Source organism: Petromyzon marinus, chromosome 35 (assembly GCF_048934315.1).
Source record: "Petromyzon marinus isolate PM22_M1 ecotype Great Lakes invasive population chromosome 35, UKy_Petmar_22M1.pri1.0, whole genome shotgun sequence".
Taxonomy (NCBI): domain Eukaryota; kingdom Metazoa; phylum Chordata; class Hyperoartia; order Petromyzontiformes; family Petromyzontidae; genus Petromyzon; species Petromyzon marinus.
The window spans coordinates 1,707,591-1,721,787 of NC_133701.1; the positions used below are offsets into that span (position 1 = coordinate 1,707,591).

A 14,197-nucleotide genomic window follows, 5' to 3' on the forward strand; every position below is an offset into this window, starting at 1 on the left:
ACATGAAGCGGAATGCAACTCGTCGTGACGCATCTTGCGTGGACCATGCGGTTGCACGTTTCACGTAAGGGCTGCTCAGGAATACTTCAACACGTTTTCATTTTTAACATGTAAATTAGCACGTGGCATGCTGAAACAAGCCTACGCCGCCACACTTGCCCCGCTGTCAAGCGCGCCGAGTGTGTTCAGCCTGGTTTTGCACAGACCGGACTCCGAGAGACGACCTCAAGAACAACGGAGAAGACGTCGCAACATAAAAACTATGATGATGATGATGATCACATTTTTAAACCGTGAGGGACTGGGGGGTGTCGTAAAATTGTTTACGATTGCGCAAATGGCGAACCAGGTGTTCTCTGCTTACGTTTCAGAAACGTTAGCATGACCCACTTTGCTGGCATTGCGAAAAGGGATGCAGCTACGCTTTGCAAGTCGGGGGGTGTATCATTAGTGAACGGTTCCCAGTGTTTTGTGGGTAGATTACTGATGGGATCCACTAAGTTTTCTCCCTACTTTGTCATGGATAAGAAGAGTGCTATCCTACTCCACTACAATATACTCCACCCACACAACTACTGGCCAATGACTCAGTACTAGGCCTGCTGTCCCATCCATTACCACCGTGTGTTTAAAAGTTAATCATCAGTACAATTCTTCATAAATGGAACATTTAGAGACATACCACAGTGCGACTGTGGCCATGCAACCCAAAGAATGGACCACTGTGAAGTCTCGAACACTCGCTGGCAGGAGATCACGGAACAGACCCAAGTATCGTGAGTTGACCGACTGACCGGCTGATCGAGAACATACCGTCGGAAGTGTTACTACTTCCAACAGCACGTTAACACGCAGGCACGCAGACACGCAGACACGCGGAATCACTGGCTACACGCGTACGGCCTGACACGAGGCGGCAGTCGCAGCCCCGAGCCAGCAGCCGTTCGGAGCCTGGCGACCGGACATTAACGGAGCCTGGCGACCGGACATTAACGGAGCCTGGCGACCGGACATTAACGGAGGCTGGCGAGCGTGGCGTCGCGTGACGCTGTCAGCCCAGTTGCCATCGACAGCGCACAAACGGGGGTCGCAAATTGTTCGTCTCCAGGTGGCGAATGCTGGAATGTACACACCTTTGTCCGAGTTGGGCTTGATTCCCATAAGATCGACTTGGATCAATTTTGGGTGGAAACGGAAAACCTATCCAAAGCACCATTTCACGAAAGGGTTAGTGAGAGTAAAAATAACACATTTTGTTTAATTCTCCCTCCCTCTCTCTCTCTCGTTATGAGAGGAATAACATCGTTCTAGTTGGGCCAACTGGCCTTGCGTCACAGAGTTACGGGTAGATAACGAGGGGAGACATTTTTTTTGACCAAAAAAGGCTGACTGGAGAGAATTCAACGAGCGGAAAACATTTCTTGTCTTCATGAGGAGCAGCTAAGTGGTTTTGAGAACGTAAACATCTCAAAACAAATGTTATTGGACTTAAAAGGCTAAGTATAAAACGGGCTGTGTTCAGGGCAAGGGCCATTGTCTGAAACGTCGCCAATTGTGATTTGTTTTCCTTTTAAAGCCACATTGTTGTTATTGATGAATGTGGCGAGTTTGCCGTTGCTTGCGCACCACCGCCAACGCAGCCATCGCCAAATAGTTTGTTCACTTCTCTACCGGGCTTATGCTGTGCATGCGATGCGTGTCGTTTACGAAAATATATATCCATATATAAATCTATATGTAAATACATTAAAACGGGATGCTGCCGTGGCGTTCGATTTGATCTCCAGGCGTAGCAGGTAAGACACGAACGGTGCGAGTTTGTTAAATGGACCCCACACCTCTGTCCAGCTAGCAATTTAAATTATTTGACCCCCCCACCCCCCCCCCCTTACTAAACATCTGTGAAAAAAAATCTTCATAGCTCAACAGATTCCTCCTGTCTAAATAAAGATTCCGATGTTTTTGAACATCTAAAATTCCGATTAGAAATGTATGCACCACAGGTAGCCGATTGGCAGGTCACAGGTCGTGGGCTACAGTGTGGGTACTCCAACCTCTTCCAAGACGTCGCACCAGCATGGAAGAGTAGGCCAAAAGACCCTCGAGGGTAGCTCTATAGAGCTCCGTCGAGTGGAGGTCCTTATTGGCGTGAACAGGCACTTCGCACGACGGACACATTTCTAATTCACGGAGGCAACAATTTGTATTTAAACAACTACAATGTGCCTACACGAATTGCCGCATCGGCATTAATTGGTCACTTAGGTGCACGTGTTGGATTGCGCCGATGACATCGTTACTTGCCTGTCTTGTGAGAGTGCTGAGAGCGCAGGTCTAGTCTGTGTACGCATTTCCCGGTGCAGAACTGCCACTCAAAACATGCCTCTTTATTGCCACTCAGGGCCATGTCATGTCATCTGGGAGATGTCTTTTCCCACACAGGCACATAAATGCGCACCTTGTTACGCCAATTTAATTTCCCCGGCACAACGGTTTATATTACGTGATGCGAAAAAAAATTACTTCTTTTCAGATAACCGTCCTTCTGCTCAACTTGAGTCGAACATTGTTCACGTTGTCAACAAACGTTCATTTAACGGTGACATTCCCCGGCCATCCCTTGCACAGTGCAACTCCATACCTACAGCGGAGGGATGCTGCCGGGGTTGTAATCGTTAGCAGACTGGACTTCTGATCCAGAGGTCACCGGTTCAACTTATCCCGTAGCGGCAGTTAAAACAAAGTAAGTTTTTTTCTTTGTCCGCGCCTCTGTCCATCCAGCGGTATGAATGCAGCGAGTCAATGGGCAGGTCACATGGGGTGGAGTAAAGTGTGGTTATCCCAACCCCTTCCAAGACGTCAGAGCTAGCGTGGATGAGCATGGTTGGCTACGTACGGTGCGAAAGAAGTTCAACACACACACACGTACATGAGCAGGCCAAAATTCCCTCTAGAGGGTCTCTCTAGTAGTGGAGGACCTTCTGCCAACATGGGTATGAGCAAGAAATTGCATGGTTGCACCTTTACCTCCTACTAGAGTATATGCGGTATTCAGTGGGAGGAGCCTAGAGGTTATAGAACTCCTAGTCAAGGCAAATATCAGTAGCGAGTGATCTCTGAAGTGGTCCCTGGCCCCTCCCCCTTCACTCTCCTGTACTGGGGAAGTATGGTCAATCAACCCCCATGGGGTAGTATGGTCAATCAACCCCGATGGCCAACATGGGATGGGGAGGCCTTCATCCAGCAGTGTATTGGTAAATGGCTATAAAATTATTATTATTACTACTACATAGGTACATACATAACCCGAAATCGGAATAATTCCATCCATACTGGGACAAGCGTCAGCCTCGTTATAAAGACCTATCAATCAAACCCATTAAATAAAACCTCCTCTTTGTTAAGCTCCAATCAGTAGATCTTGTTATCTACAAGGGCTTGCGGATTCATTATTCCTGTTACACTGTTGCCATACAGATAGGATGAGTGGTGAAATGCTTAATTGTGGCAGTGATATACAGGCCGCCGCGCTACAGCCTGCGACTCTTGATGCGGCGTCTGTGCTACGCTACGCGTCACGTGTATGACACAGGGCACCACTACGTGTTTTTGTATTACTATGACTAGTAGGCACTATTTTTATTTTTACCAGGTAAGGCCCACTGAGCTACGTATCTATTTTTCAAAAGCCACCTGGTCACAAATGATAGCTCAACAAAGTGGCTTGTCAGGTGAAAATGTATTGCAGCCAAATTCTCTAAACTCGTGTTTCTAAATGTGGAGAGAAAAAACGGAGGACCTGGAGAAAAATCCACGCAACCACGGGGAGAGAGACACGCAAACTCCAAATATACAGCAGGCGTCAGGGTAGTGATCTAACCCACGGCTTCCCGTATACCAGGCGAAGTAGTTAACATCTCGTATTATTCTTTTGTTTAACCAGGAAAGCCTCAAACAATTATCAAGACAATTTTTGAGGAGGCTCCTGCCAAGTTTTCATGGTAGAGACACGATGTTGGTGTGCGTTGGCACGATGTCCGACGTTTCTGTCCCAGGAGGGGAACACGTGGATGAGAGAACAGATGAAAAACATTAGCAGATTGCATCGAAAACAAATTTGAAAGCAATGACTATGGGTGTAATGATGCATCAATTCCTCGATTAAAATCAATTCTTACACTCAAGGCAAATTCGTCAAATAGTGTGCTTGAGAATGAATTATTTACAGCTGATGCAAATTGTACGCAAATTATGTTGCTTTTGAGGTCAGTGCAGCAACTAACAATTGGAAAACAATGCAAATGATATCGCAAAAATGAAGCAAACCGATTTTTGAACGGAACTGCAACCTCGAATCGTGACAAACTGCCAAGCCGCTGGGAAGAGGTGATCGTTACGTTTCTACACATTTTATTTCTGACGGCACGGAGCTGATCGGCGATGTTTCTGTGTTTTTATCGAGGCTGGCGAGTGAGCCGGTGGACGACTTCAGGAGTCAGCCTCACGGTGAACGTTTTAAAACGCTGCCGGCGAACAATCGCAGCGGGCCGTGGCGTCACCGCATGCTCCGTGGTTTGAGATTGGTGACCCCAGTCGCGCTGTGGACTATTCTCGATTGTCCATCGGTGTGGGAGCACTCGTTCCCATACAGTATTTCACTTTCACACTCGGTGTTTCCACACAGATAATAAGCTAAGCGCTAAGAACTTCCCCAGGTCCACAATAACGCAGAACGGAGGAAGTTCCAGCATGTCCCTGGGTGATCGCATGTCAACGACGCCTGGATGTGAAGTGAACCCACAGTTGAAATAGTAAAAAATAAACATCTGAAAATCTCCACCCCTTTGGCAGAACGATGCCGTTCACACAGCTGACACTGCTCAACTTCTCCTCGCACGATAATTAATCGGGGCGGTGACGCGGCCTAGCGTAAGCTCGTTCGCCTCTTGCCGCAGAGGTCCGCGGTTCGAATCCGCGAGGCCGCCCGCTTAATACCGCGGCTGCACTAACCACGCAACATGCGCCGCCTACTTCACGGTGGTCACTGGAATAACATCTCCTGACGTCATTCGCAACGAGTCGGGCATTGCGTGCCGGCGTCATGGCCCAGATTTGCCCCAGTCGAAATGTTACACAGCGCATTACTCAACTGGTGCATGTCGCGTTGCAACATCACCCCCCTACTGTGAAACACAGCGGCACCTTCGTGATAGCCTTGCGCAATAAGAACAATAGCGTCAATAACAAATCTCGTAAATTATCATGAGTAATTCATATCTCACGTCTCCTAGGCATCTCCGAAAGAGAGATGATGAGAAGACATATCATAGTTCTGGATGGAATCCCTCTTCTCTCTTGTGCGTGTCCCTCACCTCACCTCCACCTTGCCATTTCACAATCTTCCCCGATGTTACCATCCCCCATGTAAAGCGTTTGGAGATGTGGTAGCATTAGTACGCTGTACAGATTGGCGTCGTTGTTGTTGCTCTTCCTTGTGTATAGAATCACGCGTGCCATGCTTCACCTCTCATACATGCCGTGAGGAAATCAAGCTAGATAGCTTGTGGAATGCGCGCCGAAGTCAAACACCACTCAGGAATCATCTCTTAGGCACAGAAGTAGCCCTGCACACCCCGATTACAGCTACTCCACAGCGTTCGAGCCACAGTCAATTAAAGTGTATATTGTGTGAAGGGCCTTTTAGTCTCAAGCATTCGTTCTGAAATCTCAAATCCTGAGAAGGGTGCTTTTTCCCCTCCATATGAAGCTGGGTCAATAGTGAATACTAAGAAATGTGAAAGCATAATTTGCCCGTTTGAACCTACAATCCTGGGGCTTAATTTTTGGACGTAGCTGTCCATGGGTGAGCACCAAAATATATTTCCCCACCTACCCACGCACCCACCAATACTGGTGAGGTGTGGTGGCGAGGTGGGGTACAACTTGGAGGTTTAAAGGGGGTTGGTTTTGCGGGTACTCCAGAAAATATTCCGCAAGCAATGAAACCCTGCCGAGCCCGAGTAAGGCCATACTTTGGCATTAACATTGAATCCGACATGCGAGCGAGCACACACACACGTACAACAACAACAACAACCAGCATTCGCCACTAAGTGGCGGTGACGTCACCACGATGCTTGTGCCAGGCCATGTGCACCTTGAGGCCACGTGAAGTGTCGAACGCCGGTGGGCAGGAGGTCACAGGGCAGACCCAAGTGCCACGGGTCGACTGACTAAGATGACTGAGATGACTGGCTGATGCACCACCTGTGCCCCCTACTGTGCCAACCTGCTGTGCTTTAGCCACCCAGCGCTCCGCTCATTGTTGTTGTGAGCGTCGCTCCTCCGCCCTCTGTTGTTGTTGGAGGGCGACTACCTCAAACTGCCCAGTAGCGTCCTTCACGAGCCTCCTCCACAGAGGCCGATCTTGACACCGCTGGTACCAGTCATCGGCAAGTCCACTCAGCTTCACGTCCTCCTGTACCACATCACTCCATCTCTTCTCTAGCCCGTGCCGCGCCCGTTTAGCCCCCTCGATCCGGCCGAACAAAAGCTGTTTCAGCATGCGGTTGCTGGGCATGCGGGCTATATGACCCAGCCAACGCAGCCTTGCCTGCTGGAGGAGCTCACCGATGGGACCTTGCCCAGATCTTTCAAGGATTTGGGAGCTCCTCACACAATCCAGCCTGGTTAAACCCAGGATGGATCGTAGGCAGGCTAGCCTAAATGTTTCTAACCGGCGAAGATGTTCCATTAGGGGGGTCCACGTTTCGCAAGCATAGAGAAGGGAGGGAATGACCGTGGCCGAGAAGACCTGAAGCTTAGTGCGGAGCGACAGACCAGGTAGCTTCCACACAGCGTTACGCAACCGATGAAAAGATATTGCCGCTCGACTGATTCGGAGTGAGACCTCTGCTGTTAAACTGGAGCCGATCATAAGCACACTGCCCAGGTATGGGAAAATCTCCACTCTCTCCACAACTGCCCCACCACCGATTGGGAGTTGTGGGGGTGGAGTGTCCGATGGTACAAAATACCCAGGCAGGTGCCACGTCTAAATATCTAACACACACGTACACACACACATACACACACATACACACGTACCCATACTGCACACCACTCACAATGCTGGATGGATTCACCAGGTATAGGGAGGACGTGTTCATTTTCGAACACAGGTAAGCCACCTTTATGCCTGGAAAGCGTCAATTAAAAATGTTCCGCTGTTGCGTCCACGTTTACACCGAGGTAAATATGGGGCCACGGGAGATTACGCCAGATAGAGCAGTCCCCTGATTTCAACATAAACAGCCCAAATCCCATCCACAACCCTATTATCCGTGACTCCAATGCAAGTGTTCAAGTCAAAGGTCATGACACAGGATGCTTCCGCCAAACACGACTGTGTGAAGATGAATGCTTACGGACTTTGCTATTTTTATAACAAATACTTTTTCTTTATTTTGGTTGAATACATGTATCACCAATATTTCATTGTTTACATCTACTGAACTCTGGGCTCTGTCAGTTGTGTAAAGCCAATGGACAATTGCACTTTGTTATCCACTTTTTATGAATCAGCCATGAATTATCAATGACAATGGGAGACGAAAAACTTATGCAAAAGCAAAGAATCAAAAGTAATGATGCCGAGTTAACCGGGAAACACAAAGCGGCCATTACCGTAGCCATTTCTCAGGTGGATGTTCATGTGTTCATTGTTATTCGAGTTGAGGAAAATATTTAATTTGACAAAAGTATTTTCCAAAAGAGGTCTACAGAGGTCACAGAGTTAAGGCAGCGGAAATAATTACCCAGTTCAACAAAAAAATCTTTATTCTATAAATGCACACGTATGACGCAGCTGCTGGTAAAACATGAGCATGTTTGTAAAAAAAAAAAGCACAGAGAGTGATGGACAGTGTAACAATTCAGATCCAGTGAAGGGAATCGCTCCCTGTGAGCCGCAAGTCACATGATTGGAGATGGATCTCAGTGACTTTTCCTGCCCCAAGTCGAAGAATAGCATTTGGTGCTCCAGGTCTCCAGTGAAGAGGTATGAGTCATGATGAGGCACCGTCAGTTTATCCAAATCGGTTTATTAAGGAAAACACCAAACTAAATCGCCCACCTACTGTGGAACTGCGGCACAAAGCGCCTTCATGATAGCTCGCCTTGCACGATAAGAATGATGCCAATGCTAAATGTAATAATGATTAGATTCGTGTTTTTTTATCTTATCCTGGTTATATAGCCCCAGGACACAAACAAAACCATTTCTGGGAAGAGGAGTGGTTTCGGTTACTCACGTAATCGTGAAAGGCCTTGGCTTCACTCGAGTGGTCACACGTTTCGCGTCTCTCCGGGGCAGCGCAGTACAGGTCCCAGAAGACACTGGGGGAGAGGGTGCAAACGTGGGGAACACACAAAAACACAACACACCGAATGGTAAAGGTGCAGTCCTGAAATTACTTCCTTGAATAAAGCTTGTTGAATTACACAGCTTTGATCACTAACAACAAAATACATTTTATTTCTGAAAACTGCAACATGCAACCGGAAGATCGTATCTCCTCTGGGATCTAGATTTTCTCTCGCCAACTCGTGACCTGTCCCGCTAAGATGGGTCACCATCTCTACGTTTGGAACGATGTTTGGGGCCTCGGATTCTTTCATTTTTTTCAAATGTTGACCCGGCTTGGTTTGCTGAATCACCGTGTGCTGACGGGTGTTTTTGCTTCGTCCACAATGGCTCCAAACTCTTTTGTTTTCGAGTTCAGGTAGAAACATCGAGCTCTCGTGTCATGGGCTCCTATCGCAATACCTCTGCCCCTCAAGTGTAAGCACTGGAATAATTGTCCGATAACACCTTAATATATGGAGAACTGCAGAGCTTGGGCAATTGTTGGCACCGGTTCACCGCATGTCCACTGTCGTCTTCACCGCTTCCCTGCGGTTCCCACTCACACCTCAGAGGCATTCTCTCTTTCAAAAGCGAGTGAATCCTGTGCAGCGGCGTGTTACACATTTAAATTATTATATTATCAGCGTTGTGTCTGAGGACCACTTCCCGTGAGTCAAAGTTTCAGGGTCAGGAACAAATTGAAAAAAAAAAGGCTATATCAGAGCGTGACCAAAATGTTATACATCATGAATCCGTGTTCTAAACACCTGAGGGGCTGAACATCGGCTGAAATAAGGAAGGATTCAATTTGTGAGTTTGTCTTACGGGCTTTCGAGATGTGTGTGAAATCTACCTCTGAGGGAAACACAGTTTACCGTGCGTCAACCGGGTGATGCTCTGAGATAAACAACTTGAGTTGACCTCTGAGGTCCATGAGGGAAGTTAGATACCGTGAACGCCCGCCCGCGAATGAGGACTGACTTACGTTCCATTCTCCCAAAGTATTTCATCGTTATTTTGAATCACAGTCGCTGAGCACAGGGTCCAAAGGCCCAAGTGTCAAGCGGGCAGCAAAATAGAATCAGAATCTTTTATTCATCCTGGAGGAATCCGAAGAGCCATGAAGCTCTTTTTCACAGATGTCCAGACGGGCCGGGTCATGAAGTTACAACAACAAAGACTACAAAAACCAATACGAGTGCAAAGTAGAGGAAATGTAAGCAAGTTAATGAAATAAATAACACAGAAATACAAATTGCATAATTACAGCAATTCCCGCCGATTTTTCAACACTCTTATCAAAGTTGTCATCGAAGAGAGTGGAGACGTTCATTTAGGTGGAACCAGCTGATAGGAGGCTGGGAAAAAGAGGCACCGAGACGGAGCTGCAAAGTGAGGCGGTGTGAGCGGAGTAGCAGGCAGAGAAAGTTGCAGTGTGGGTGAGTGTAGTGGGTGAGTGTAGTGAGTGAGTGTGGGTGAGTGTAGTGAGTGTAGTGAGTGAGTGTGGGTGATTGTAGTGAGTGAGTGTAGTGAGTGAGTGTGGGTGAGTGTGGTGAGCGGGTGAGTGTAGTGAGTGTAGTGGGTGTGGTGTGTGGGTGGGTGTGGATGAGTGTAGTGAGTGAGTGTGGGTGAGTGTAGTGTATGAGTGTGGGTGAGCGTGGTGAGCAGGTGAGTGTAGTGAGTGTAGTGAGTGAGTGGGTGTGGTGTGTGGGTGAGTGTGGTGAGTATAGTGAGTGAGTGTGGGTGAGTGTGGTGAGCGGGTGAGTGTGGTTAGCGGGTGAGTGTGGTGTGTGGGTGAGTGTGGGTGAATGTAGTGAGTGAGTGTGGTGTGTGGGTGAGTGTGGGTGAGTGTAGTGGGTGAGTGTAGTGAGTGAGTGTGGGTGAGTGTAGTGAGTGAGTGTGGGTGAGTGTGGTGAGCGGGTGAGTGTAGTGATGGTAGTGGGTGTGGTGTGTTGGTGGGTGTGGGTGAGTGTAGTGAGTGAGTATGGTGTGTGGGTGAGTGTGGGTGAGTGTAGTGGGTGAGTGTAGTGAGTGAGTGTGGGTGAGTGTAGTGAGTGTAGTGAGTGAGTGTGGGTGAGTGTGGTGAGCGGGTGAGTGTAGTGAGTGTAGTGGGTGTGGTGTGTGGGTGGGTGTGGGTGAGTGTGGGTGAGTGTAGTGAGTGTGGGTGAGTGTGGTGAGCAGGTGAGTGTAGTGAGTGTAGTGAGTGAGTGGGTGTGGTGTGTGGGTGAGTGTGGGTGAGTGTGGGTGAGTGTAGTGTGTGAGTGTGGGTGAGTGTTGGTGAGTGTAGTGAGTGAGTGTGGTGTGTGGGTGAGTGTGGGTGAGTGTGGTGAGCAGGTGAGTGTAGTGAGTGTAGTGAGTGAGTGGGTGTGGTGTGTGGGTGAGTGTGGGTGAGTGTGGGTGAGTGTAGTGTGTGAGTGTGGGTGAGTGTTGGTGAGTGTAGTGAGTGAGTGTGGTGTGTGGGTGAGTGTGGGTGAGTGTGGGTGAGTGGGGTGAGTGTGGGTGAGTGTGGGTGAGTGGGTGTGGTGTGTGGGTGAGTGTAGTGAGTGAGTGTGGGTGAGTGTAGTGAGTGTAATGAGTGAGTGTGGGTGAGTATAATGAGTGAGTGTGGTGTGTGGGTGAGTGTGGGTGAGTGTAGTGAGTGAGTGTGGTGAGCGGGTGAGTGTGGGTGAGTGTAGTGAGTGAGTGTGGTGTGTGGGGAGCGGTAGTGTAGCGGTTAGCGCTACGCTGCGCTATGAACCTGGCGACCCGGGTTCGATTCCCGCTCACGGCCAACACCAGTGACGATTATCTGAATCGATCCTGGGCCTCCCCTAGGTCGACTCAGCCTCAAATGAGTACCTGGTGCGGTGGATAAAACATTTCCACTGGGGAGACTAAGGCGGTCGGGCATGGTGCTGGCCAACCACCCCCTCGTGTACCGTTCTGGCCTTCATAGGTGCTCGCTAACAGCACTTGCCCCTACAGTCTGTTAAGGCTATATGGGGGATCTTTGTGTGGGTGAGTGTGGGTGAGTGTGGGTGAGTGTGGGTGAGTGTGGGTGAGTGTGGGTGAGTGTAGTGAGTGAGTGTGGCGAGTGTGGTGAGTGGGTGAGTATGTAAATAAGTGAATGTGGTTAGTGTGGCGAGAGTGTGAATGAGTGAGTGTGTTGAGTGTGGGTGAGTGTGGGTGAGTGAGTGTGTGAGTGTAGAGAGTGTGTTGAGTGTGTGAGATGAGAACAGTGAGTGTGACAGAGAGCGTGTGCATCATCAACACGTGTGGAAGTCTCGGCCAAGACACCGCCCAGAGGGCGCTCTCCAGCACTGCCTCTCATAGTGGACGTGCTTCCGACGGCAGTGGCGTGAACCAGCTATTGCAAAGGCTGCACCTTTACCAAGCAAACTTTACATTCAATGTGGCAAATCCACCTTACAGGGTCCATAATTATTTAAAAAAAGAGTTTGCAAGTGTCATTAATCTCCACACTGCACTACGAACTCGGCGACCTGAGTTCAATTCCCGGCCATGGCTAACATCAGTGGCGAGTGTTAATTGAACCGATCTTGGGCACCCAACTTCGCAAACTCGCACTGGCCGACGTGACGACGCGTGGAGAGGTTTATATTTTTTTTAAAGGAGGCATACATTGTTAGCCATGCTCTCGATTTTCCAAACAACTTCGAATAAACCGCACTTTATTCGAACAAAGGAGCCGAATATGAAACCTGGTAACAGACAGCAAGACTTTCAGATAAGCGGATTACAGCTAAGGGCTGGACTGCATGTTACATTGTGTCCCTGCCTACACACTTTGGCCAGTTGATGGAGATTCTCATAAGCTGGAAACGATGTTAGCTTGGAAAAAAATCTCCACTTCAGCAAAGCAAATACTTATTTTAGGCCCGATCTATCTTCCAGTAGCATGATTCCAGTTATTTTATTTTGCCTGTCTGCAGCCGTGCGAGCCAGCAAGGTGGTGTCGAGCTTAATACGAGAAGCCTCCCAATCGGTAATAAATCAAGAGCTTCTTATGATGCTGGCCGGTAACAGCAGTGGTCACTTACCACCACCATGAGTGCAGGAAGCCAGGAGGCTCCCCCAGAGTTATATTTTTTTCCCACCGTATCTGCACACACGCACACACACAAATAAGCACAGGCAACCACACAGCGTTACAGTAAATCAGAGTTCATAACAGCATCCGGCTGTAGGGCACATGCAGGCTCTGCGCGTATCAACTAGGGATGAGTTTTGGACGCGAACGTTTCGGATTTTGCATTTGTTTTGATTTTCAGATAGTTTACGTTGTAGTATTTTGGCGAGTGCACGCGCCTAAATGTATGAACGTCTCCCACGACCCCATGTTGACACCATTATTGGCAGGAACGTGCGGACGCGATGTCACTTTAGCGGCAGATTGCGTAGAACAATAAAAATAATTAAATGGTACCATCCTGAAATTTAATGTCTAAGGCATCAGAATTTTCGGATTCATCTGAAAATCGGCAGCTTATCCCTGAGTATCGACATTGCAGAACGTCAGCATACAGACGGGCGCATAGCAACGTGGAACATGAGGGTATGTAATATCATCTGGGTATATAATGCCATTAGGGAATGAAGCAGTGAATCACCGAAAATGAACACACACAACAGTACATAATTGGACATCGGGGTACAAAACAGCACATTTTTGAATTGCTAGTTCATAAAACAATATTAGGGTACGTATAGGCACATCACGTAATGGGGAGCATATCAGTGCATCTTTAAACGCCGGAGTACTTAATAGTGGACACTGGAACAACAGTTTGGAAAATAACAATGGCTTAATTGTACGTGACAGCATAAAGGGCCAGATAAAATACCGGTACCCAAATAAACAAAAATAAGGATTTATATTATCACAAATGTAAGGGTGCATAATTGCGCAGCACATGCAGTGTATACACCATATAGGTATTTAATAAATAAATAAACACATCCGGACCGCCAAGGTGCATATAATGGTGCATATAATGGCAGACGCGAAGAAAACACGATGACCAATTATTTCAAGAGGACTTATTTCGTTTCTTCTGACGTCTCCTATGACACCACGTGCCACCACAGCGTAGGCCACAGCGAAGGCCACAGCACACTCTCTCACACCGGGGCCCGTGGCCATGCTCTCGCCTGAGCGTGCTTGCAACGCGCTGCAGCAGTCCGCGGTTCAAACCCAAAGGGCCGCCCTGGTTAACACAGCAGGTGTATTAACTGTAAAATGCGCGCCGTTGTCTGCTTTAAAATTATACAGGCTAATGCTTAAAAATTTGGGGAACCAAAAATTTGGTGACAATTTTTTTTCGCACTTAAAAATGTTTTAACACAGGCCTACGAAGATTTGTATCTGAAGGTTCTGAGTGGTGCTGAATACATATTACATATTTTCGACAAATCAGGCCCTTTTTGGGAAGAGATACAAATGTAGATATGTGAGTGGGGCGCAGTTCAGCTATGAAGGGATCCAATCATGACGGCCCGTGTCGTGATCCGAATTGGATTCCAAACTGATTGGATCGGACACAGAATTCCCCAAATCCCATCACTTGGCAGGCAGTAAAATCCAATCCGAATCGGATTATTGGTATCCAATTTTACAAACTGCGCAATGACATATTATGCCACTGTACTAAGCAATTAACAAAATAACAAAAATATGTTTTTTTATTAAACTCGTAAAAAGTTCAGTTTAGGTGTAAACATACATTATCACGTTTCTTTGTACAGGAAAACCTTGCTAAATGTGTGTTTCGGCTCTTCACGGTTTACTGA

General features: G+C 47.9%; 1 protein-coding gene across 6 annotated transcripts in view; it reads right to left on the bottom strand.

Moving 5' to 3' along the window:
• LOC116948813 (single-stranded DNA-binding protein 2) overlaps positions 1-14,197 on the bottom strand; it is a 163,841-nt gene that overhangs the window by 126,245 nt on the left and 23,399 nt on the right. For all 6 annotated transcript variants that reach the window (XM_076071804.1, XM_076071799.1, XM_076071803.1 and 3 more), the window contains exons 3-4: positions 12,448-12,509; positions 8,313-8,397 (exon numbers count right to left, since the gene is read on the bottom strand). In XM_076071804.1, the coding sequence (XP_075927919.1) occupies positions 8,313-8,397; positions 12,448-12,509 (147 nt within the window). The remainder of the gene's footprint in view (positions 1-8,312; positions 8,398-12,447; positions 12,510-14,197) is intronic.